Source organism: Peromyscus leucopus, chromosome X (genome assembly GCF_004664715.2).
Source record: "Peromyscus leucopus breed LL Stock chromosome X, UCI_PerLeu_2.1, whole genome shotgun sequence".
In the NCBI taxonomy this organism is placed as follows: Eukaryota; Metazoa; Chordata; class Mammalia; order Rodentia; family Cricetidae; genus Peromyscus; species Peromyscus leucopus.
In genome coordinates this window covers 87,301,646-87,329,348 of record NC_051083.1, presented here as the reverse complement: position 1 = coordinate 87,329,348, position 27,703 = coordinate 87,301,646, and the positions used below count along the sequence as shown (strand labels likewise).

General features: G+C 38.6%; 1 protein-coding gene across 1 annotated transcript in view; it reads left to right on the top strand.

The window, feature by feature from the left end:
- The first annotated feature begins 20,779 nt into the window (after positions 1 to 20,779).
- Nox1 (NADPH oxidase 1) overlaps positions 20,780 to 27,703 on the top strand; it is a 32,958-nt gene continuing 26,034 nt past the window's right edge. The window contains exons 1-3 of the mRNA XM_028875016.2: positions 20,780 to 20,828; positions 21,238 to 21,365; positions 24,960 to 25,055. Of these exons, the coding sequence (XP_028730849.2) occupies positions 20,780 to 20,828; positions 21,238 to 21,365; positions 24,960 to 25,055 (273 nt within the window). The remainder of the gene's footprint in view (positions 20,829 to 21,237; positions 21,366 to 24,959; positions 25,056 to 27,703) is intronic.

Sequence of the window (27,703 nt, the reverse complement as noted above, 5' to 3'; positions counted from 1 at the left end):
CCAGATTAAGATACATAAGGTTTGATCAGCCAAGACCCCCTAAAAGGTCATCGATGACACCATGGCCCAGATGATCCAACATCCAGAATGGTTTCAAGGCAACTGGCTCAGACAATACAGCCTCACAGACTACCCCATAAGCCTAAAATTTCTTATGTCCCCATAAGATACAGTGCCCCCTCCAGCAGGAAGTAGTATAAAAAAACTACGACCAAATTCCCAAATATACGAAACTGACTTTAGAGATAAAATTGGCTCACTCCTTCTCTAAACCCAAATATATCCCTAAAAAAATTTAAAAGATTCTTTTGTCCCATATCAAAAGAGCTCTCTGGTGTGAAAAAAAACCCAATAATTTTATTTAAAACAGGTTGATTATAAATACAATCTCTTTCTTTAAAAAAGGATGATAGTATAGATATGATAGGGTAAAAGATAAAAAATAGATTAATGAACCTACTTTTAAAGAGCAACAACTTGTTTGAAATGTTTTACATTGCTAAGGATTTTAGTTTATTGATACAAATTTAAAGTTAATTTTGTTATACTGTATATATATTTCTACTCTCATTGGAGGTATTATGTTTATGTAACTCATTTAAATTGTAATGGATAATTAAAAAATACAGATTAATAGTCTTCTTTGATAGTCAAACTTGTAGCCATGTTAGTTAAGTCTTCTAGGTATACATAGATATATTTCAGATAGATAGGTAATCTTCAAACACTTCAAAGACCTAAAGAATATGACATTTAAAATGTTTTAAAAAATTTAGACTTTCTGGACAGTGAGACATGTCTGCTCCTGGCAGCAAAGATTTGCTTCAGAGAGGAGGATGGGCATTGAAGACACTGTATATGGAGTTTATCTTCTTCTTGGTAAAAATAGCCATTTGGGCAAGAAACTGTTCTTGCATGGACTGCTTGATCAACTGGACATGCAGAACCCATAGGAAGGTGACCACTAAACCTTGCTTGGCAAAATGGTCCTTCAGGTTCCTGCTTTGCAGAGGAAACTTCCAGACATTCTACAGGACACTGAAAAAAATGACTGAGAGGCTCTAGACCTGTGGGCTGAAGACAGATGCCCCAACTTTACAAAAGAACTTTGGATGACTGTCCAGGCTGCTAGCTGTCTCTGTCTACTCTCGGAAGACTTCCGAAAGTTGCTTGCATCCTTCTCCCATTTCTCAGGTGATATTATATCCTTCTGAGGTCTTTGATATAGTTGAAGACTAGATAGTTATATTTTCCTTAGTTAGGATAAGAGATAAGTTAGATATGAAACCTTAGACTCACAAATATAAGATAGATAGGATATCTTCTTTAATTTTGCCAAAAACAAATAGACTAGATATTGTAACTGTAATTATTACTAGATAACTGTTTTGTTATATGTAATTTTACTATGTTAATTAAAAAATCTTCCTTTAAAAAAAACAGAAAAGGGGAACTGTTGTGGGATGTCCTGTATGTTGTGAATATATGTTGCTATGATTGATTGATAAATAAAACACAGATTGGCCAGTAGCCAGGCAAGAAGTATAGGATAGGCAGGAGAAAACAGAGAAGAGAGGCTGGGAGGTGGAAGCTGGGAAGAGATGCCAGCCTGCTGTCCAGGGAGCAACATGTAAAAGCAACAGGTAAAGCCTCGGAACACGTGGTGACATACAGATTAACAGAAATTGGCTGAGTTAAGTGTAACAACTAGTCAGTGGTAGGCCTGAGCTAATGGCCCAGCAGTTTAATTAATATAAGTTTCTGAGTGATTATTTTATAAGTGGTTGCAGGGTCTGTGGTGCTGGACAGGACTGGAGAAAACTCCAGCTACAGAGCTCTGCTCCCTTCCCCACCTTAAGAGGGCTTCCCAGCAGAGATGCACTTCTTCTGCCGCTCTGTTCCCCCAAGGGAACATTGTAGAAGAGGTATCTGTTACTTCTCAGCTCTGGCCCAAGATCTTCACCCAAAACTCTTTTAAGGAAGAGATTTATTTGGGAAGGAGGAGTCCAGGAGAGTGGCTGCCTATGCTAAGGTGGGAAAGGACAGCCCACAACTGAACAGGTAGAGGGGCTTCTTAGGGGCAGAGTTTCTCCAGGGAGTAGCTTTTCTGCTCAGGGATTGGTTGGTTTTTCTGCTCAGGGATTGATTGTTTTAGTTGGTCAGGGGCAGAGTTGGCTCTGGTTTCAGTGCCAAACTGTTTCTTTCACTGGTCCTTATTAGCATTTTTGCTCTAGTTTCAGGGTCAGTTTGTGTTTCTCTCACTGGCTCTAGTTCCAGGGCCAAAGTGTGTTTCTTTGGCTCTGTTTCAGGGTCAGGGTGTGTATCTTTGGTTCTGTGTTCAAGGCTAAAGTGTTTCTTTCATTGACTCTGTTTCAGAGCCAGTGTGGGTTTCTTCACTGGCTCTGGGTTCAAGGCCAGTGTGGGTTTCTTTCACTAGCTCTTTTACCCTTCAGTCCTGCCTTTCAGGTTTCACAGAGATTAAGCAAGCAGGGCAGAGGAGGGTCAGGTGAATCCTGAGCACAGAATGGCTTTACTTTGTGGCAAAAGAACATTGGGCTTGAGAGACTCACTAATAACAAAAGCATTCCCACTCTTGACTTGTGTGAAGATATTTTATCTTCTCTGAAGGTTGTTTGCACCAACTGAATGTAACAAGTGCCCTGAGTAGGTCATGGCCTTGCATTCTTGGCATGTTCAGCAAGAGTTTTAGGAGTACATGAAATTTGTGGAGGAGTATTTCTTCCAACAAATGGTGTTTGAGGGTATTGTAAGGAGATATTTACATGAGGTAGGTGGTTGGTGACAGAACAAACTATTATTCTAATTAAAATGGTAAATCACCATTTGGAAAACTCCTTCACCTTACTCAAGTATAGACTTACTATATGATCTGTCAGTTTCACTCCTAGGTACCTGTGCAAAAGAATGGAGCACAGATATTCAAGCAAAAATTAGCAAATAAATGTTCATAGCAACACTATCCATAACAGAAGATGAAAACAGCCCAAACATACCATCAATGGACAAAAAAGCAAAACTTGATATATCTATCTAACGAAGTTTCTTTTGATAAAGAAAAGTGTTGTTGGTTGTTCTTGCTCTTTGCTCTTTTCGGGGCCAGCCACTCGGCTTGCAAATAAATCACACAGAGGCTTATTCTTAATTATAAATGCCCAGCCTTAGCTTGGCTTATTTCTAGCCAGCTTTTCCTAACTTAATTTATCCCACCTACCTTTTGCCTCTGGGCTTTTCCTTTTCTGACTTCTGTGATCTTACTTTCACTCCTGCTCCATGGCTGGCTGGGTGGCTGGGTTGCTGGGTGGCTGGGTGGCTGGGTGGCTGGGTGGCTGGCCCCTGGCGTTCTCCTCTCCTTCTTGTCTTGCTTCTTCTTCCTTCCTCCCAGATTTCTCCCTCTATTTATTCACTCTGCCTGCCAGCCCCACCTCTCCTTTCTCCTGCCTTGCTATTGGCCATTCAGCTCTTTATTAGACCATCAGGTGTTTTAGACAGGCAAAGAATTACAGCTTCATAGAGTTAATCAAGTGCAACATAAAATAATGCAACACATCTTTGCATCATTAAACAAATATTCCACAGCATAAACAAATGTAACACACCTTAAAATAATGTTCTACAACAGAAAAGGTGTGAAGCCCAGATATATGCACTGGCGTTGATAAATCTTGAAAACCTTCTGCTAAGGGAAAAAAAAACAGACACAAGTGGTTTTATATGATGATTCCACTTACATAAAATGTCTATAAACAGGCAAATCCACAGAAGCCAAAGGCAGATGCCAGAAAGCTAACAATTGTTGCTAAAGTATGGGGGAGGTGGATGGAAGTAACTGCTTTATGAATGTGGGTTTTTCCTGAATGGTGATGAAAATATTTTGGAACTGGATATGTCAATAATTGTACCGTGCTAGGGATGTGCTATATACCACTGAGCTATATATTGAAAAAAAAATTATTGATTCTTATTTTATGTGTATGTATAAGTGCTTGCATGTGTAACATGTATGTGTCTGGTGCCCTCAGAGGTCAGAAGCAATGGTCATATGCCATGGAAATGGAGTTACAAGTCATTGTCATCTGTCATGTGGTTTCCGGGAAGCAAATATGAGTCTTCTGGAAGAGCAGCACGTGCTCTTAACTGCTGAGCCATCTCTCCAGGCCCTGGACTGCACATGTTTTAAATGGTTAAAATGGTGAATTTTATGCTATATGCATTTTATAATGACTAAAAATACCTTATGTATAGGCTTTCCTCACTCCAACAAGTCAGTTGGTAAAGCACTGAAGCAATAGGACTTAGGAATACAGGTCCTGCCTATGAGCACTGTGGAGACAGTGTGCTGCACTTCATCTCCAATACACCTGGCTCATCTAACCCATGCAGTAATTGTCGTTCTCTTCTCCAAAACTCCAAATCTTCTCTGGATTTCAAAGTACCTCCCCTCTGCCCCAAGGCCAATCCTCCCTCTCCCTTTTAAAAAATAACCATTTTTAAAACAATTTTGAAAAAAGTCAATAGAACATTGTTGATTTAAATCATACTTCTGTTTTCAAAATTCAGAAAATCTTATATTCTTGGCAAGGGAGGATAAATATTTGCTTTTAGTCTGGGGAACGGTCTTCCCTCTGTGTAAGCTGAGTGCTTCTAATATAAGAAAGGGAAATGAATTTTCAAAAGCTTTGCACTTCCTTATCTAAAAGGCTACTCATTTACATCCTGCTTTACATATGACAAAAGGCTTTACATCACATATATTCATGGTAGAGGGTGTGGTTTGTCAGCCTTTAGCTCTGGAAACTTTCAGCTTTGTCTTCTGTCTCAGACAAAGCAGGAAATTCCATGCCCGTAAGTGTGGATGCAGAAAAGTCTTTTCTTACCATCCAGCTTCCTTTCCTATCCTCACTGCAGTAAGTCACAGTAGTCAATGATGCAACATACACTTATCTGCAGAGTGTCTCTAGGGCTAAAATAAAATACTAGCAGTCTGTGTTCTTTACTGAAGGCTCTCAGATATGTCCAACCCATAGACTATATGAACCCCAGGCAGCTATGCATGTGATGGCACAACACAAAATCATAAACATACTTAAAACATAACTTTTTTTTTTACTTTCTTTGGTAACTTGATTGTATGATCCTTGACTGTGAACTTTGTATGTGGCAATGTCAAAGATTGGACATACCTTCTGGGAGGAATTCACTCTCCTTTCTAGCTTTGAGAGGTGGCCTGCATTCTTTGGCTTCTGGCTTCCCATCTCAGTATTCAAAGTCAGCAACAACAGGTTGTGTTCTCATATCCCAGAATTCTGACCTGTTTTGCTTCCATCTTTTATTTTTTAAGGCTTCTTGTGATTTCTCAGGCCACCCATCTAATCCATAGTCATCATCTTGCTTTGAAGTCAGATGATTGGCCCATCTTAAGTCCACCTGCAACCCTCATGCCTTTTTTTGTCTTGGATGGCCACATACTAATAGGCTCCAATGCTTCAGATGGGAACATCTTCTGGGGGAGAGGGGATATAGTCCTGCCTCTGATCCCACTACTTAAAAATGTTAATTGAACAAGCACAATCACAGACAGCTTTATATTCAGACAGAAGGAGTGATCTGGATGGGGCAGAGATCATTTTGAGAAGAGTAAATAATGGAAGTTTTCATTGGGTCAGAAAATGTAAAAAGAAAAGAGGAACTCTTGGCATGAAAATCTAAGAGGCTGCTGCATGACCATTGAGGTGATTAGAGACAGATTCCTAAAGGACAAGGAACTAACTTAATGTTTGGGATTTTTTTTGGCGGTGGTGGTGGTGGGGGTTCTGTGTCTTGAACCCAGGGCATTGTGCCTAACTCTAACCCACTGAGCTATATCCTTGACTGTTAGTCTTAAAGAAAAAGTATAAGACTAAAATATTATATCTTTTTATAGTAACATCATTTTTATTCTTGAGCTGAGAAAATCTTGTATGTTTTTTGACACATGAGGTGGGTTCTCATGTATCCTAGGATGGCATTGAACTCACTACTATGTAAGATGATACTGACATTGAACTTGTGATCATCTTGCCTACATTTTCTGAGTGCTGGGACTGAAGATGTGCACCACCATGCTTGGTTTATGTGGTAAACAAGGACCTTGAGTATGGAACCCAGGGCCTTCAGTATGCTAAGTAAGCTCTGTAACAACTCAGATGGATTCTTCATTCATAAGGATATGATATACTGTGTTAAAGAAGAAAAATAAGGCCTACAGAAGTTAGACTTCTTTTAAAGGCTTCTCTGGGTAAAATTCAGATTTATCGCATCACATAGACCTTACGAGAGTGCTAGTTTGATGAAGTTTTGTTCTGCTTATATGTGGTGAAGAGAACTGATTTCAAATGATTGCATACCCATCACTGACTCTTATCATTCTGGGCTATGTCATTTTTTCATACTGTGACCAATACCAGATTGTGTCTTTAAAAGGTCTATAATCTAAAAACCAAAAGGATCATCTTATAACATCATCTTCTATGAATTCAAATAAAAAACAAACAGCAAAATAAATACAACAAGTATCTCTAGTTTCATCAAGACTATTTAAATGCTTCTTTTAAATTTAACAGCCATCATGTTTTTTGTTGTTGTTGAATTTATTTATTTGGATTTTATATGAAATTGTTCACTTAGAAAATTAAAAGTCATCCAAATAGAAGTGAATAGTCTTCAAAATAGCTATCAGTTGGATGTTTATTGAGCAGTCATTCAGGATTTTATTCTGAGGTTGCTGGTTCTCTGAAAAATCCCACAGAGAGTAACCACTGGTCCAAAAGGCTCCCAGGACCCTTTGCATTTTCTCCCACACAATTGTTTTCTTATGGCCAACTTCATAAATAAATGTTTAAAATTTTATTTCTTCACTTTTTTCTTTTGTTGAAAATAGATTCTTTTCTCATATAATATATCCTGATTATAGTTCCCCTCTCTTTACTTCTCTCAGTTCCTCCCTTCCTCCCCTCCCATCTGGATTCACTCCCTTTCTGCCTCTCATTAGAAAAGAACAGACTCCTAAGAGATAAAATAAAACACAAACATGAAAAAATAACATATAATAAGATGAAGCAAAAACTCTCATATCAAAGTTGGATGAGGCAACTCAACAGGAGGAAAAGAGTACCAAGGGCAGGCACAAGAATCAGAGAACCATTTGTTATCATTCTCAGGAGTCCCATAAAAACACTGAGCTAATAGCTATAATATATATGCAGAGGACCTGGTGCAGACCCATGTAGGCCCTGTGCTTGCTCCTTCAGTCTCTGTGAGCTCTTGTACTTTCCTTAATTGATTCAGAGGGCTGTGTACTCCTGGTGGTTTACATCCCTTTGGCTCTTACAACCCCGCCCCTCGTTCCTGTTTCACTGGATTTCCTGAGCTTTATGGGGAGGGATTCGGTGGAGCCCTCCAATTTAACATAATGTGTGACTGTGGGTCTCTGCATCTGTTCCCATCTGCTGCTGGAGGAAGCCTCTTTAATGTTGACTGGATAAAGCACAGATCTACATGGCAACTTATAGATTAATAGAAATGGGTTAATTTAACATATAAGAACTAGATAGCAAGAAGCCTGCCACGGTCATACAGTTTATAAGTAATAAGTCTCTGTGTGTTTACTTGGGTCTGAGTGGCTGCGGGCCCTGGGCAGGACTGGAGAAAACTCCAGTTACAAATGGCACCCAATGGCAAGAGTTTCCACCTAAAACCTGAGAAAGAATATTCTAAAACAGCTAAAAACAGCTTCTTGGTTGTCTCTCTCAAGTTAGTGGCACCTTGCAGGCTTGAGCTACTCTATGGTGGGATCGTGGTGTGTGGGCTTGACCTACACCCCATTACACAGAGGTGTCTCCAAGCTGCGCACTATGCTGTGTGGTGGATATAGTTTTTGCTAGTAAAAAAAAAGGAGTTTTTTGGGCTACACACTGCTTTGATATAAGCATAGACCCACTATTTCTGAGAGTTGATGGTACACATGGCTCCCAGATCCAGAGCTGGCAGTAAACGTACCACTGCCAGATTGGGAAGCTGAGGTGGATGGAAATGCTACAGTTTAAAGCAATAGATTCACAATAAGACAGATTCAGATGGGATAAACGTCTAAACGGTTTACAATTTGTGTAAAAATGTACGTAGGTTTGGAAAAGAGAAAAAAAGTAATATATACAGTTATATAAAGAAATAGATAGTTTTTAAAAATACAGTCTTTAAAGAGAAAGTAAAAGTAATATAAAAATAAGCCATGTAAAGATGGATATTACACAGAGAATCTGGATTGTGTTGTCTTTGGTATTTTTAACTGCAGAAAGACATTTGACTGTAAAGACTGCTCAGTTAAACCAATTTGTATATTTTAAAGGTACCTTGACTTCAAAATTTGGATCTAAGGATATGTTACTTTGGAAAGGAGGCTCTGCTTTTGTTTCCACAGAAAGCAAGAGGCTATGGATTTGTTCCAGATTAAGATACATCAAGTTTGACCAGCCAAGACCCCCTGGAAGGTCTCTGATGACACCATGGCCCAGATGATCCAACATCCAGAATGGTTTCAAGGCAACTGGCTCAGACAATACAGCCTCACAGACTATTCAAGTCAGGACTTAACCATAATTCTTAACTTCCTCAGGATCCCCCTAAGAATACAGAACCCTTTATTAGCCGGAAGTAGCCTAGAAAACTATGCCACACTCCCAAAATAGATTATTTATGTTTGTCTTTGTTTAGGTTGTTGGTTACAAATTGTTATTGTTCATAGCTAGTATCTTTGTAAAAGAAGAAAGGGGGATATGATATAGATATATAGGATATAGATAGGATAGGATAAAAGGGTAGATTGTTGAACTTACTTTTAAAGAGCAACAACTTGTTTGGAAATGTTTTACATTGTTATGGATTTTAGTTTATTGATACAAGTTTAAACTTAATTTTGTTATACTATATATATACATATATATATATATATATTTCTACTCTTGTTTGAGGTATTATGTTTATGGTTTATGTAACTCATTTAGATTGTAATGGATAATTAAAAAAATACAGAGTAATAATTAGTCTCCTATGATAGTCAAACTTATAGCCATGTTAAGTTTTCTAGGCATACATAGATATAATTCAATTAGGTAGGTAATCTTCAAACACTTCAAAGATCTACAGAATATGGCATTTAAAATGTTTTAAAAATTTAGACTTTCTGGAAAGTGAGACATGTCCGCTCCTGGCATCACCAATTTACTTCAGAGAGGAGGATGGGCATTGAAGACACTCTATATGGAATTTATCTTCTTCTTGGTAAAAATAGCTATTTGGGCAAGAAACTGTTGTTGCATGGACTGCTTATCCACTGGACATGCAGGACCCATAGGAAGGTGACCACTAAACTTTGCTTGGCAAAATGGTCCTTCAGGTTCATTAAATTTGCCAAATACAAATAGATTAGATATTTTAACTGTAATTCTTGCTTGACAATTCTTTTGTTACATGTAATTTTACTATGTTAAAGTTAAAACCTTCCTTTTTTGAAAAAAAAGAAAAGGGGGAATGCTGGGGATGTCTTTCTGTATGCTGTGAATATGTTGCTCTGATTGATTGATAAATAAAACACTGATTGGCCAGTAGCCACACAGGAAGTGTAGTATAGGTGGAATAAGCAGAAAGCAGAATTCTGGGAAGTGGAAGGCTGAGTCAGGAGACACTGCAAGTCACTGCCACCATGAGAAGCAAGATGTAAAGTACTGGTAAGCCACAAGCCAAATGGCAACTTATAGATTAATATAAATGGGTTAATTTAAGATATAGGAACTAGATAGCAAGAAGCCTGCCACATCCATACAGGTTATAAGTAATATAAGTCTCTGTGCGTTTACTTGGGTCTGAGTGACTGCAGGCCCCAGTGGGACTGGAGAAAATTCCAGCTACACACTAGCTTTCCACATGGCCTCCCAAATGCCTCCCATTACCTGTTATCTCTCCCTGCAGTTTCTTTTCTCTCCAACCCACCTTCTCCCAAACGATTGTCCCACCACTCCTGTCCCACTCACCCCCAATCCACTCATGAAATATATTCTATTTCCCCTGCCAGGAAGAATTCTACATTATCCCTAGACCACTCCTCTTTACCTAACCCTCTGGGTCTACAGATTATAGCTTGGTCATTTACTTAACAGCTAATATTCCCTTCTAAGTAAGAACATACAATATTTATTTTTCTGGGCCTGGGTTACCTCGCTCAGGATAATTTTTTTTCTCATTCTATCCACTTGCATGCAAATTTCAAAATGTCATTATTTTTAACAGCTGAGTAATATCCCATTGTGTAAATGCACTACATTTCTTTATTCATCATTCTGTTAAGAGATATCTAGGTTGTTTTCACTTTCTGGTTTTATGAATAAAACTGTATTGAATATGGTTGAGCAAGTGTTTCTATGGTAGGAGAGAGCTTCCTTTGGTATATGCCCAAGAGTGGTATAGTTGGATCTTGAGGTAGAGCAATTCCCAACTTTCTGAGGAATCACCATATTGATTTCCACAGCAGCTGTATAAGTTTGCATTCCCACCAGCAATGAAAGAGTGTTCCCCTTGCTTCACATCCTTGTCAGCATGAGCTGTCAATTGTGTTATTGGTCTTAGCCATTCTGACAGGTGAAAGATGGTATCTCAGAGTAGTTTTGATTTGCATTTCCCTGATGGCTAAGGATGTCGAATATTTTTAAGTGTTTCCCAGCACACCTGATTGTGGTGGAGCATGCCTTTAATCCCAGCACTGGAAAGGCAGTGGCAGGTGGATCTCTGTGAGTTCAAGGACATGCTAGTCTACACAGTGAGTTCCAAGAAAGTCAAGGCTACACAGAAAAACCCTGTCTCAAAAAACAACAAAAAATACTTCTTAATCATTTGAGATTCTTTTATTGAGAATTCTCTGTTTAGATATGTTCCCCATTTTAATTGGATTATTTGTTTAGGTTTTTTTATATCTACTTTCTTGAGTTCTTTTTACCTTTTAGATATTAACCCTCTGTCAGATGTGGAGTTGGTGAAGCTCTTTTCCCATTCTGTAGGCTGCCATTTTGTTCTTTTGATGGTGTCCTTTGCCTTACAGAAGCTTTTCAGCTTCATGAGGTCTTATGTATTAGTTGTTGACCTTAGTGCCTTTGAGATTGGTGAGTAATCTCCTGTGCCAATGCATTCAAGGGTATTCCCCACTTTCCCTTCTATCTGGTTCCATGTATCTGGTTTTATGTTGAGAGCTTCAGTCCACTTTGATTTGTGTTTGTGCAGAATGATAAAGATGAATCTATTTGCACTCTTTAAATGCAGACACCTGGTTTGACCAGTACCATTTGTTGAAGATGCTTTCTTTTTTCCAGCATGTATTTCTGACTTATTTATAAAAAATCAGGTGTTAATATGTGTGTGGATTTATGTCTGGGTCTTCGAATAGATTCCACTGATAAATGTGTCTGTTTTTATGCCAATATCATGCAGTTTTTATTACTATAGCTCTTTAGTAAATCTTAGTGATACTTCCAGGAAGTTCTTTTATTGTACAGGAATGTTTTATCTTTCAATTTTTTTTTTCATATGAAGTTGAGAATTATCCTTTGAAGGTCTGTGAAGAATTGTGTTGGAACTTTGATGGGGATTGCATTGAATATGTAGATTGCTTTAGGTAGGCTGACTTTTATTGTTTATTGTTTTTGTTTTCCAAGACAGGGTTTCTCTGTGTAGCTTTGTGCCTTGCCCGGAACTCACTCTGTAGACCAGACTGGCATTGAACTCACAGAGATTCGCCTGCCTCTGCCTCCCAAGTGCTAGGATTAAAGGCATACACCACCACCGCCAGCAGGCTGACTATTTTTACTATGTTAATCCTACCTATCCATGAGCATGGGAGATCTGTCCATTTCCTGATATCTTCTTCAATTTCCTTCTTTAAAGACTTAAAGTTTTTATCATACAAATCTTTCACTTGCTTAGTTAGAGTTACCCCAAGATATTTTATATTATCTGGAGCTATTGTGAAAGGTATTGTTTCCTTGGTTTTCTTCCTCGGTCCATTTGTCATTTGTATATAGGAGGGATACTGATTTTTTTTTAAGTTAATGTTGTATCCAGCCACTTTGTTTAAAGTGTTCATCAGCTGTAAAAGTTCCCTGGTGGAATTTTTAGGATCATTTATGTATATACTATCATATCATTTGCAAATAAAGATACTTTGGCTTCTTTTCCAATTTGTATCCCCTTGATTTCCTTCAATTGTTTTACTCTTCTACTTAAAACTTCAAATACTATATTGAATAGATATGGAAAGAGTGGACAACCTTGTCTTGTTCCTGATTTTAGTGGAATTGCTTTGAGTTTCTCTCCATTTAATTTGATGTTGGCAATCGTCTTGCTATTTTATTGTTTTTATTATGTGTAGGTATGCTTCTTGTATCCATGATCTCTCCAAGTCTTGTATCATGAAAGATTATTGGATTTTGTCAAAGGCTTTTTAGAATCTAATAAGATGATGTGTTTTTTTCTTTCAGTTTGTTTATATGGTGGATTATATTGACAGATTTTCATATATTGAACCATTGCTGAATCTCTGGGATGAAGCCTACTTGATCATGGTGGATGATCTTTTTAATGTGTTCTTGGATTTGGTTTGAGAGTATTTTATTGAGTATTCTGCATCTATGTTCATAAGGGAAATTCGTCTGTAATTCTCTTTCTTTTTTGAGTCTTTATGTAGTTTGGGAATAATGGTAATTGTGGCCTCATAAAATTAATGGGCAATATTCTATCTGTTTCTATTTTGTGGAATAATTTGAGGGGTATTGGCATTAGCTCTTCTTTGAAAGTTTGGTAGAATCTGCACTAAAACCATCTGGCCCTGGGCACTTATTTTTGGTTAGGAGACCTTTAATGACTGGTTTTATTTCCTTAGGGGTTATAGGTCTATTTAAACTGTCTGTCTGATCTTGATTTAACTTTGGCAAGTGGCATCTATCAAGAAAGTTGCCCATTTCTTTTAGATTTTCCAATTTTGTGGAGTATAAGTTTTTAAAATTTGACCTAATGATTCTTTAGATTTCCTCGGTGTCTATTGTTACTTTCCCTTTCATTTCTGATTTTGTTAATTTGGATATTCTCTCTCTGCCTTTTAGTTAGTTTGGATAAGTTTTTATCTATCTTGTTGATTTTCTCAAAGAACCAACTCTTTGTTTCATTGATTCTTTGACGTCTCTTTAATTAATTGATTTCAGCTCTCAGTTTGATTTTTTCCTGCTGTCTACTCCTCTCGGGTGTGACTACTTCTTTGTGTTCTAGAGCTTTCAGGTGTGCTGTTAAGTTGCTGGTGTGAGAACTCTTCAAGTTTTTTATGTAGGCACTTAGTGCTATGAACTTCCCTCTTAGCACTGCTTTCATCGTGTCCTATAGGTTTGAGTATGTTGTATATTCATTTTCATTGAATTCTGGAAAGTCTTTAAGTTCTATCTTTATTTCTATCTTGACCCATTTTTCATTCAGTAGATAGTTGTTCAGTTTCCATAAATTTGTATGCTTTCTGTTGTTTCTGATATCCAGCTTTAATCTGTAGTGGTCTAATAGGATGCAGGGAGTTATTTCAATTTTTTTATATTTATTAAGAATTGTTTTGTGTCCAAGTATGTGGTCAGTTTTTGAGAAAGTTCCATGAGGTACAGAGTAAAAGGTATATTGTTTTTATTTGGGTGAAATGTTCTGTAAATATCTGTTATGTTCATCTTGGTATATAATATCTGTTAGCTTCAATATTTCTCTGTTAAACTTTTGTCTGGATGACTTGTCCCCTGGTGAGAGTGGGGTATTGAAGTCTCCCACTATCAGTGTATAAGGGTCAATGTGTGATGTAAGGTGTAGTAGTATTTCTTTTACAAACTTGGCTGCTGTTGTGTTTGGGGCATAGATGTTAAGAATTTAAATGTCATCTTGGTGAATTTTTCCTTTCATGAGTATGTAGTGTCCTTCCCTAATTCTTCTGATTAGATTTGGTTTAAAGTCTATTTTGTTATACATTAAAACGACTACACCAGCTTGCTCCATTTTCTTGGAATATCTTTTTCCAACCTTCTACCCTGAGGTCTATCCTTGATGTTGAGGTATGTTTTGAATGTAGCAGAAGGATGGATTCTGTTTTCACATCATTCTGTTAGTCTGTGTCTTTTTATTGGGGAATTGAGATCATTGATAGAGAGGTATCAATGACTAATGAGTGTTGATTCCTGTTATGTTGTTGTTGTTGTTGTTGTTGTTGTTGTTAGTGGTGGTGGTGGTGTGTGTGTGTATGTGTGTGTGTGTGTGTGTTTCCCTTCTTTTGATTTGCTGGTCTGGGACTATTCTTTTTGTTTTCTTGAGTGTGATTAACCTCTTTAGGTTGATGTTTTCCTTCTATTATCTTCTGTAGAGCTGGATTTGTAGATATTTCTTAAATTTGGTTTTATCATGGAATGTCTTATTTTCTCCATCTATTGTGATTGAAGGTATTGCTGGGTATATTAGTCTGGCCTGGTATCTGTGGTCTCTTAAAGTCTGCAGCAATCTTTCCAGGCCCTTCTGGCTTTTAGAGTCTCCATTGAGAAGTCAGGTGTAATTTTAATAGGTCTGCCTTTGTATGTTACTTGGTCTTTTCCCCTTGCAGCTTTTAATATTCTTTCTTTGTTCTGTATATTTAGCATTTTGATAATTATTTCTTTTCTGGTCCAGTCTATTTGGTGTTCTGTATGCTTCTTGTACCTTGATAGGAATCTCCTTCTTTAGGTTAGAAAATTTTCTTCTATGATTTTGCTGAAAATATTTTCTGTGCCTTTGACCTGGGTTTCTTTTTTCTTCTTGTTCTGTTCCTATTATTCCTAGATTTGGTCTTTTCATAGTGTCCCAGACTTCCTGGATGTTTTGTCCCAGGACTTTTTTTTTTTCAGATTTAACATTTTCTTTGACTGAGGTATCCATTTCTTCTATTGTATCTTCAATGCCTGAGATTCTTTCTTCCATCTCTTGTATTGTGTTGATGAAGCTTGTCTCTGTAGTTTCTGTTTGGATTCCAAAATTTTTCATTTCCAGAATTCCCTCAGTTTGTGTTTTCTTTATTGATCCTATTTCCATTTTTCAGGTCTTGAATAGTTTTATTTGTTTTCTTTCACTGTTTGCTTGTGTTTTTTTTCTTTCTTTAAGGGATTTATTCATTTCTACTAATTGTGTTTTCTTGAGTTTGTTTAAGGGATTTACTCATTTCCTCCAGTTTTTCCCTCCAGATTTTCGTAAGGGTTTTATTTATTCATTTCTTCTTTAAGGATCTCTATCATCTTCATATTGTTGGTTTTAAGGTCTTTTTCTTGTGCTTCAGCTATGTTGGAATACTAAGGGCCTGCTGTGGTAGGGTAGCTGGAGACATATTTCCCTGGCTGTTGATTGTGTTTTATGCTAGTGTCTCTGCTTCTGGGCTTGGGATGATTAAAAGTTGAGGTTCTGATTTCTGGATTTGTCTTTGTTTGGTGGGTGTTTTGTTCCTTGGTTTCTGTTTCCTCTGTGGATTTTAGGAAAGTGTGATTGACTGTGTGTTGCCTGTATTCCTGGCCTGCTCAGCTGGTGTGTTCATGTGGAATGCCTGATGGTGTTGGAGTCTGGTTAACTGGAATGAGTTGGGGGAAGGAAGTTTGGAGGAGAAAGTCTTTGTGATCCCTTGGGGATGGGGTCAGAGAGGAAAGGGAGACCATAGCATGTTTCTAGCTACAGATCTGGGGATGAAATTGGGGGATTGGCTCTCAGGAGCAGTAGGAGGGATGTGGGTCTGTCTTCAGCCTACTTGTTGCCATGGGAAGAGCTGCCCTTGGTTAGCAGGGAGCACTTGCTAGAGCTGGTGTCTCCAGACAAAGCAACAAGTTCATTGAGAGAAGTTAGGTGGGGACGGTCTATGGATGCACAGGAGATGTTGGGAGGTGTGAGGGAAGGCTGCATCTAGTGTTCTGTTGCAGTGCTGGGAAAGAGGCTGGGGAATTGGGTCTGGGACAACAGAGAGAGCCATCATGTTTGTTTAAAGGTTCTTGAAAGGGTTGCTTGGAGTGTCCTATGTACGTGTCAACACCATCTGTTACATGGTAATTCCTGGAGGAGATGTACAAGAATTATAAGTGTAAAATTAAGTTTAAGATAAGTGATGAATAAGACAAGTGATCAGGAAAAAGAACAGTTAATTTAGGGAAGGGCTGTGTGTTTATAATATATAAGAATTCACCTACTAGCTACTGATGCCACTGAAGTATTCTCTCTAAGTCTCCAGGAAGCAGTCCAGTTCAAATTTACCCAATGTCAATAATCTATAAACCTGGGAAATGCAAACATTAAGATGGTAGGTGAAAGAATACAGGGTGAATGGACTCTCTTACAATGTTTGGAGCTGATGAAAGGAAAGCAATTTCTAAAGAATTTATAGAAATGAAAGGCTTGGTGGTAAGAAAAAATAGCATGTCTTTCATTGTGTAAGGAAGAGAGGTTTCAGATTAGAGGCATGGTTATTGTAGTTAAATTAGCTGCTATAATCTTCCTGTTAAATAATCTTTCTGCTGTAGGGTAGTGGTAATTTTCCATTCAGATCATTCAGCTATCTTAGTTCAGTGTCATTGCTAACCAGCTTATCAACTGACTTCCTCGTATATCAGTGCAAGGTGGGAACCCACACCCTTAGACACACAGGTCCATTTAGTACAGCATTCATAATTCTTTAAGGAATAAATATAAATTTATATATTCATGACCATGATGAATCATACACTCAAGGTTGGAGGATATTTGAAACATATTTAGTTCACAGTCCATCTGGTGCTGATATTTGTACAAGATAACTGGTAAGGAATTGCCTATCTTTCATTGGGTATCTCAAGTAAGAATGAAGCCATTACCTCTTTACTGCTTTGAATACTAGAGTTGGAAAATGTACTTTATATTGAAACAAAATGTGCTATTTTGGAGTCTTCATTCCTAGGTCATCTCCTTATGTCCACACACATAACAATCTAAAGCCAAGGGTGAATTATACATACACACCTATCCATGACAAATCTCTTTCTAAAGACACATTTCCTAAAGTCCTTAACTCCTCCTAATATAGGATGTCTCAAATTCTGGTCACCCTCTGCACACAGGCTTGAGCTTCCTCTTTTAAGATGTGGTCTTTGGCTTCTCCACTGTTCTGTACAACTTTCAAAAATAAGCCATTTTGTGATGAGTCATTAAAACAATGTCCCACTCCAACTTCCCTCTATGCATGCCCCTTTCACACTGAATGAGTCTGAAGTGGCCATGAACGTACCTGGGATACAGCTATAGGGATGTTGGATCTGTGATATAGTTAGCTTTGGTTTAGGGCAATAGGAACTGTGCACATTCTTGGACACTTCTGTATATAGTTAAGTGATTTCTAGGTGCCTTAGTGTAAGAATTACTTCCATAAATACTCTTAACACCTGCTGTTCCAATTTCACTCTGTATTGCATAACTCTAAGGTGCAGGTGTGTTACCCAGATAATAAAATGTTACTTTTATGAGTTTTGGGGTGTTGAAGAGATTTTCAGCTTTTAAAAATAAATATAAAGTGTGCTATATGTTGAGCTATACTCTGATAATGAGTAAAACAAAATGGAATATAAAATCATACCTTAACAAAGCCATTGAAATATGCTATGGTTTCTTTCCTTCTTTTAAATTAATAGTGTCTTCTTGTTGTTGTTTAGAGACAGGGTTTCTCTGTGTAATAGTCTTGGCTGTTCTAGAACTCACTCTGTAGACCAGGCTGGCCTCGAACTCACAGAGATCTTCCTGCCTCTGTCTCCCAAGTGCTGGGATTAAAGCCATGTGCCACCATTGCCCAGCAATAGTGTCTTTTGTGTGTAATGTAAAATAAGACAAGAATATGTATCTGGGTATCTTTAAAAATCACATCAAAGATACTACTTAAAAGTCAACAGAATGAATCCTCTTTGTAATTTTTAAATTAGACAAACAGACACAAGTGCTCCCTTTGTTCAACATTTTACTTGAAGTTATAGTGAATGAAGTAATTCAAGAAAAAGAAGAGATACAGGAATCAAACACGAAGGGAACTATAATTAGGAGGGGAAATGTAATTGGACTTTTTAGACACATCTACAATGGGAAGCCTAAATACAGAAATGCCGTCAGGAGTGGTGAGAGCTGGGGAAGCGGCTCCAGGGTTTACAACAACAACTTGGTTAGTACTTGTTGTTAGCTAGGACCGCAGTTCAGTTCCCAGCACCCACATGGTGGTTCACAACCATCCACAACTCCAATTCCAGGGGATGTGAAATCCTTTTCTTACCTCCATGGGTACCAGGCACAGACATACATGCAGGCAAAACACTCACACACATAAAGTAAAAACAAAATACTTTATAAGTGAATTTAGTAATGCTGAATACAACATTCAATATGTAAAAACCAGTAATATCTTTATGTAATGGCCATAATTTAAACATGTATCATTTGTAATCCCATGAAAATATAAAATACTTAGCAATAAAATTTGTATAAAAGTTCAAAAGGCCAAGGATTGAGCACTAAGACGTGCAAGCTTGTCCTGTCAGATGAGACCTATATAACCATAGCAATTAAGGCAATGCAAGGGAGATCTGAATAGAGAGATCAAGAACAAAGTCACACGTAATATACATTTGATGTCTATTAATAAGCATGACAAAATTGACACATCATAACAGTAAAGAAAGAAAAGATTTCAAAAATGATGTTGGAAGTTTTAGTTTTCCAAGTAGAAAACTAGTACATCAAAATTCTGCTTTACACAGTACATAAAAATTCAACTCCAGCAATTGATACACTCTAATTAAAAAAAAAACACTCAGGAATTATGCTAAACCTAGAAGCTACAGATTGCCAAATCAAAAAAGAAAACAAATGAATCCAAAACACAATTGTGAAAGGCCAAACCATGAAGTTTTAGAAGAAAATACATGAGACTATCCTGACATCTGTGTAATAATGGATTACTAAAACAAGTCACAAAATATGTTAATCATGAAGAAAAAGACTGAGAATCAGAGCACATAAAACCAAAGAATTTTTCACTTATCAGAAACCAGTAGCAAAAGACTACAAAGATAGGCTTGGGGAGATGGCCAATCGGGTAAGTGCTGTTGTACAGGCATGGAGAACCTTGACTGTAGCTTCACCACCATGTAAAAGCCTCTGCGCTGGGGTTGCCTGCAATCTCAGAGCCTGCTGGGCTGAGATAGTTGGACCTCTGGGCCTTGCTGGCTATTCAGTCCATCTAAAACACAACCTTCAGGTTAATGAGAAAGCTGTCTCAAAAAAAAAAAAAATCAACTGAAGCCTGACAATAAAACACTTGCCATTGACCTACGGCCTCTACCACATACATGGGCATCCACACTTGCACACTTGCATATATCACTCATGATTTAAAAAAGACAAAGAAAATGTGAAGCTGCAACAATAATCAATAAAAGAACTCTAAAAATGTATAAGCAGGGGAAAATAAGCCAATAGGAATATAGATTTAAATAAAACCTACAAACCAGAGGAGACATTTATCAATAGTGAAAATCCAAGTACTAACAGTTGAATTAAAAGATGCTTACTTTAATAATCTTAAAAGTTTACATGAAGAAAGTGAGTCTCTTCTGCAGAGCTCATTGGAGCAGGCAGTTCCATGAGTGCTTTAGACCAGCTTATCTGTGAAAAGCATTTGCAAAATCTCAGGATCCAGGAATTCCACTCCTGGGTATAAGCCTTAGACAAAATGCAGTGTATTTGTGGCACTCCATCCCATCACCACTCCATCAACAGTAGAATGAATGAATGGATTCAGGCAGTGTAACTGAATTGCAACTATTTATACCAACCTGTGTGACTCTCCAAAGAAAAGCTGTTGAAGAAAGCAAAACACAGAAAGAAGCATGCAATGCATACATACAGCCATATTTCTTTCACAAAAATTCAAACTAAGAAAAAATCAGAATGGAAATAAGTGAAGAGTTTGTGAGCCATGCACTTATAGTTATGAAACTTCCAAAGAAAAAGGGGAATTAGTGCCTCAAATCTCAGGTTGCATGTGGTGAAGGAGAGAAAAGAGACATGATTAAAGAGGAACCCCTTAGGGACTGGAAGATACTGGGAACAATTGTTCTGTTTTTTTTTTTTTAAACCACAAAGTCAGAACTTAGGTTATTCTGTAATTTACACACACACACACACACACACACACACACACACACACACACACATTGTGTACTCTTGTGTGTGTATCTTAGTATTTTAGAAAGGAGTAATTTCAGTGCCCAGAACTCAACAAGGAGCTCTAGCTTACCCACCACACTAGAGGACAACCACCTCCCTACTTTGGAAAGCTCTGTGTCTGTGCACATTTCATATTCTGTTTGTCCTTCCAGCCAGTCAAGTTCTCCTTGGCACACTTATCATACCCATCAGTCTGGAATCCTCCTGCAGGGAAACTGGTTTACTGAAATTTCTGAGTTAGCTGAACTATGGTCTAGAGGCCGCTGCTGCTCTGATATAGCTCCTGACGGTCCAGCTCCAAAAGGCTTCATTGGTCTGGAAATCTATCTCAGTTTGATAGGGTATTTGCCTAATGTGGAAGAAGTCCTACTTTTGACCCCCAGTATTGCATAAAGTAGGTGTGGGGTGCACTCCTATAATGCCAGGAGGCAAGAAGATCAGAGCCCAACGTCATCCTGAGCCACACAGTATGATTAAGGCCAGCACTGTTACATGAAATCTGTCTCAAACAAAATAAAATGGAAACTTCCTTAAAACACATGCTTTCCCCTTTGCTTTTCTTGTAGTTAATCTGTGTATAGTCTCGGCCTAATTATGTTTCTCGTGTAAAATTTAAACAAATGTCTTATCTCGTAAAGTAGTGCTTTATGAAATCACTTTGTTAAGATTATCAGAGAGACTATTTTGACACAAGAAGACTGCTATTTCCTGAAAGGGCGAAAACCTCATCAGGGAAAACCCCTGTGGTTGTCATAGGCAGGGCTTGTCTACCTAAGCTGATAACACAGTTTCATCTAGAAGAGGAAGGCAGAATTCACTTTTGGAAGCTTTGTAAGTAGGTGTGCATTTTTGCATCTTGCACACTCAGACCTTGAGCTGGACAGAAAGAAGTGTTTATCGCGAGGGAGCTCTCTAGAATCCTCATTGCTCCCATGGAGGCTCCAAACTTCCACTTGACAATGGGAAACTGGCTGGCTAACCACTGGCTTTCAGTTTTGTTTCTGGTAAGTGGTATTTCATTTCCTATTAATTAGGAATTTTATCAGAGTAAGAAGACATCATGTTTGTTAATATTTGTGAAGTTATTCAAAAGAGAAAGCATCTATAGCAATTATTTGGCTTGTCAAAGCCAGTTATCATTTAGAAAAAGCCAACTTTAGGACAGATGAGAGAACAAAGCCAAATGATTTGCAGTTGTTCATGTTTCCAAACCATGAGGCCTTGCGGTTGAAATTTGTTTCCATTTTTTCTCTTTCTTGTCTTATTTCCAACTGTTGACATGGAGTCTTCATTTCTATCTTCCCTATATTGTTGCCATCAAAATTTCATAAAATAATTGACTGCCTGAGATGAAAGTGATGTTCGAGATCATCTTGACCTAGCAATGTTCAATAGAAATATACTATGAGTCACTTGAGGAATTTCTAAATTATCTCATACTTGTGCTGAAAAGGATAAAAAGAAACAGATGAGATTTGAGCGATGCAATTCATGGTCATTCTTTCAGTGTGTCATCAATACAGACAATTTCAATATAATTTCTATTGTTCAATTGTTTCTAGGTCTTTGGAAGAGCATGTGTACTTTACATGCACAGCACATTTCAATCAGAATTAGCACACTTCAAGTGTTTCGTAACAACATGCTGATGGCTAGCTACTGCATTATACGGTTCCTGAGTTTTATGGAAATCAATCTAGACTGTGCAGTGAATGGCAAACTATGACTCCAACCCAGTTCACTGCTATTCAGGCTGGAACTTGTTCACCATTCCATCTATATGGGATCCCTTTCTACACACACATGCACACACTTGCATACACATGCATGCACACATGCACATGTATACACACATGCTCATGCATGCACACAAACACAGACACATACTCGCATACACACCACCTTTTTTCTCACATCATTCTTCCTATGTTTGTAAGTCACACCTAAATGTGAGGTTCCCATGCCCTTCTCCATTCTGAGTATTTTATTTCTCTTCTGGGGCTTTTGACTCTTTTTTTTTCTATTGCTTTTCTTGAGCCCTATAGGACTTTTCAGATGCTTCAGAGACAAAGTATGCAGTGACCTTGGAGGAATTTTTACTTGGCATTTAATGAAAACCCAAGAGCTTTTTAAATCAGGCTATGCCATGATTTATATTTTTAATACTCAGTGTCCCGTGTTTAGTTCCTTCTGCACTATAACAGAGAGATCAGTAGCTTAGGGGAAGGGAAATCTGGCAAGTACTTTCAGTTCTGCTACTGGATGACCTTGACCAAATTATTTATTCTTTCCAGACTTCAGGTCCTCCATGGTGTGGGTGGCGAGAGATCAGCTGGAGAAGGGACGGTTGACTAATCAAGTGAATTGATTAGCTTCGGATAAAGGCTGTTTGCTGCTCTAAGAGCCACTGCACTTCCCCCTCCTTTTATGCTTTTTTCTTTTTTCTTTTTTTTTTTTTTTGGCTGGGGAAATTCATCGCTTATAGGGATGAGTCACATTTAACTCTCTGGCTTCTAGTTCCCCCTTCCTCTGGCAGCCCTGATGGCAAGCTCAACTCTTGCTATCTCTGGTGTGCACTCACTCCTATGTACACGTTTGAAACAGTGGATGCGTTACTCAGACTATTTTGACTCCTCTTTCCCACAAGAAGGTCTTGCACTTCACCTTCTTTTCCATTCCCAGCGGGAAATAAAATTCCTGACTCCCAGATGTTGCTGTTAATTCACTTCCTGGGCCTACAAGTGTCGATGGGCTGATACAGAGCTTTGTGTTCCTGTGTCCATCTCACATCTGGAAATATTTCTGATCCCCAAGACAATTTCATATAAGAATACTATATTTAGACCATTCCCCTCTCCTTCCTCCACATCCTCCCATACACCTCCCAGTCCTCAGATTCATGGTCTCTTATTCTTTAATTACTCTTAAAGTATCTATGGCTTTCAATTTTCTTTTTCCACTGGCATCAAACAGTCTCTAAAAGCCATTCAATTCTGACAGAGTTCTGGGCAAAGGAGGCAGGAGGGAATTGATTGGATGTGGTGTCTGTTGTTCCTGCTACTTTGGAGGCTGGAGTGGAAGGCTTGTCTAAAGCTTAGGAGTTCAAGACTAGCTTGGGTCAAACCAGCTACAATGAGACCCCATCTCTCACACACAAAAGAAGAGGAGGAAAGGCAGGAGGGATGGAGGGAGGAAAAAGACAGAAGGAGGAAAGAAGGGAGGAAGGAAGGGAGGAAGGAAGGAAGGAAGAAAGGAAGGAAAGAAGAAAGGGAGGAAGGAAGGAAGTTAGGTGTGAGCAAGCTAGTTTGGTGATAATAGAACTTCAACATGTAGTTAGCCTTTCGTAAGCTTGTACTATACATAAAGCATTGCATTACTCATTTCACATGCATTAGTTTTTGCGAGCCCCACGACATGGCTCTGAGATAGATATCTCATTTTATAGGTGAAAGAATTGATTCAAGAACTTAAATATGTCTAAGATTACAGAGGTATGAAGTGGTGGCACTGGAACTTGAGCCTCAGATGTTTGACTCCAATGTTAGATTTAGAACCACTTTACTGTACTGCTCCTGGCCTGTGAGTGGTCTATATCTAGGGAATACGAATGGGCCACGCCCCAGGCTAAGACCCTTTGCCAGTGGGCTGAAATGATTCTTAGTGATTTGGGGTCAGGGGTATATGAAAAGGCATCCCAGTGCTACAGAGATCTGCTCAGTTGCAGACTAGCACCTCCAAACTTAGGCTAGAGTTCAATTGATTCATCTCCATGGCAACACATAGTGGGTTCCAAATTACCCTCTTAACCAATGTGCAGAGGTTGAGACAGGCACACACAGTCCTTACAGCTCACACAACTCCAAAACACTAGGTTAGTTTGCAAAAAAGTCTCACAACCTAAAAGCAGGAAAATAATATGTCAGGGTATAATTAAAGAGGCAGACCCATCTGGGAATGGTTTAGTCTTTTTCCAGTGGGCATTGTTTAAAAGATGCTAAATTTATTCTTTGTTTCTTCAGAAATTCACATGGTCACTTAGTGCCATCTTCTAGGTATGATAGCTTGGAAGATCCAGCCAGTCCGGGAAGTGGCAGATGTTTCTGAATAAAACTGGAAACGGGTTTTAAGTTTTTGCAAGCTGTTTGTTCTCTGTTCCAGCTACTCAGCTTCACCATAGCATCATGAAAATCTCCATAAACGATACGGAAAAGAGTAGACATGCCAATCCCACTTTATTTATAGTCAATGACATTTGAGTCTCATGTATATATATTTTATGTCATGATATGTTATCCTGTCGATGTTTCCAACCATTTAAAGTGAAAACAAAATTGCAAACATTCTGAGTTTGGAGGACACGTACATCTGATGATGAGCCATGTGTGGGCCATGGGCCTCAGGTTGATGATCCTCCTCATTAGCATCTGATGCATGTCTCAGATTGTCCTCTCTGAAAACAGGTTGGATAATAGCAGGATTATATTAATTTAAAATGAAAATGAATGAACACAAAATGCTCAAGATGTCCATATTATTTCCTAACCCTTCCGTACATCGTTCCCAATTCCTCCAAGTTACTTGCTTGTTTTTTCTTCTAGGTTTCTTGGTTGGGGCTCAACATTTTTCTGTTTGTGTATGCCTTCCTGAATTATGAGAAGTCTGACAAGTACTTTTACACAAGAGAAATTCTTGGGGTGAGTACTGTGCTTGTGATGTGGACAGTTTCTATGTTGGGTGTTCCTTTTTGCTTTCCTTTTTCAAGACATCGCTTTCCTATGTGTCCCACGATGGCCTCGCTCTTGCCATCCTCATGGCCCAGCCTCCCGAACAGCTGAGATTACAGGCATGTGCCAGCAGGCCTGCCTACTGTTTTCCTCTGTTGTTGATGTTGTTTGTTACAACCTTCCATTGCTGCTCCTTTCTGACCCAGCTCTTTGGTTTCTTCTGGTTTACTAGAGGGAAAATGCAGATGCTCATTCAAATTTGAATTTCAGGTAAATGATGAGCCATGTTGATATACAGACACTCCACTCCAGTTATATACATAAGTATACAAAGATATTCACTTTTTTTTTTTTTTTTTTTTGAGACAGGGTCTCATCTGCCTCTTGGCTTCCGGAAAGCTGGGATTCAAGGTGTGTAACACCATGCCTGGCTTCATGTGAAGTTCTAATTTGCTACATCTGACAGTGTGCACACTCCTCGGGCCCAGTAAGGAAAACATGGCCCAATAAGGAAAACATGAATTAACGAAATCTATTGGGCAGTGACTCGCAACTGGTTTTCCAAAGCTCAGGTGACCCTACAGAGAGCCAGAAGGCTGCCTAGACAGAACTCCTGCCTCTGCTTCTACTTTGGCCAGAGCAGCCTTCACCTGCCATATGGCCTCCTGCATATGATTTTAAGAGCTTGCTGGGCTGGAGAGATGGCTCAGCCGTTAAAGGCTAGGCTCACAACCAAAATATAAGGGCTTGCTGAGGATAAATATAAATCGTAGTACATTTATCTGGTATGTTCAGGTCCCAGATTCGATTCCTAGCAATGTAAACTAATGTTCTGAATAATATTAATATATATTAATTAACTTACATTAATATTATAATTAGCAATTATATTATAAATTAAAATATTTAAGGAAGAAATAAAAACAAACAAAAAAGAAAATAGAGAAATTAAGAAGGAAATCTTTGTTGGGGCTTGCGAGATGGGCTGGCAGGTAAAGGCAATTGGCAATTGCCCCTAAGCCAGAAGACCTGAACTTGATACCTGCGACTCACATGATGGAAGGAAAGAACTGACTCCTGTAAGTTGTCCTCTGACTTCCACAACACACACACACACACACACACACACACACACACACACACACACACACACACACACATACACACACACGCGCGCGCGCGCGCACGCGCACAAATAAATGTAATTAAAAGTTAAAGGAAAACTTGGAAACCGCTGCTGTGGTTTGATGCCTCTCTGTGAAAAAAGAGGGCTACCCAGGGGTTTGGGAGGCTAGAAGGGAGGCCATACACTGCTACAGAACTCCAGGTCTACAGAAACACTGGATTATCTCCAGGTAAGAACAGAGATGAGGAGGCTGGCTGGAAAGGTGCCAGGTCAAGTACCGAAGAGGGGGATGGGAGTTGGCTTAGTGCACCGGTTTGGAGGTGGCCAGGTGGAAAGTTGGAGGTGAGGCAGTTGCTGCCCAGAACGGTGCACCTGGGCCCTACCTGGTTAGCACAGAAAACGTGCTTTCCACTTCTCAGTACTATGGAGTAACAGAGAGGGGATTTGTTAAAACACTTCCATCTTGACATAGCTTTATTTCAAAAGCTTTCCCCAAAGACTCATTCAGTGTTCATATGCAGAGGAAGCTGTCCTTTAAAAAACCTTTCTCTCATTATAATCAAAGGACACACGTTGAGATCACAGTGAATTTGAATGTTCTGTTCATTGCTTATTTCATCCTGCTGTTTTCTATTTTAAAAGTTCATTCTCTATCCCCTTTTAGAAACTAGAACTCCAAAGGAAGTGTTAATTTGTCTTAAAATAGCTTTGTATTAATAGGACGATGCAATAAATATGACTCGTTATTAAGAACTTGCTTACTTCATGACCAAAAAGTCAGTTGCAGAGAAGTGAATCATACTGATATCCTGTGGCTGCTTCGATTTTTAAAGCTTTATTTAAAAATGAATTATAGGCATAGAGAACCACTCAGAAATTGCATAAAAACACTAACCCGGAAGCCATAATATATACACAAAGGATCTGTAGGATCTACATGTATGAATGTATTTAAAAATTTTAAATAAGATAAATAATTTTTTAAAAGTCCTGACAGGACATTATGAGACAAGGAACTTCCACGTATGCCACTGACTTTGTCTTCAGCTGGCATCTACTGCTGGGCACGCAGCCTACACTTAAGAGTAGTTTGTTTCCCTAGTGAGATGCCCTTGGGGGAAACAACTCCCATTTGCAAGTGGTTAGCAATTGGAGATAGCTTCTGAGTTAAGGATGGGGGGCTGTGTCCTCTTCTCTTTCTAGCTCTAGGACCCCATCTGGTAGCGACCCATGTAGGCTCTTTGCATGCCTCTGTCTCAGTGAGTCTATATGTGCATTGGCCCTATTGTGTTTAGAAAGCCTTGTTTTATTAGTATCTTCCATCCTCTCTGGCTCTTACAGTCTTTCTGTTTCCTCTTTTGCAGGGATCCCTGAGCCCTGAGGGGAGGGATTTGATGGGGACATCCCATTTAGGATCAGGTGTTCCAAGGTCTCACGTTCTGTGTTTCTTGTACCTTTTCTTGAGTTCTTTTCCTTCTGTTTTGTTCTATTT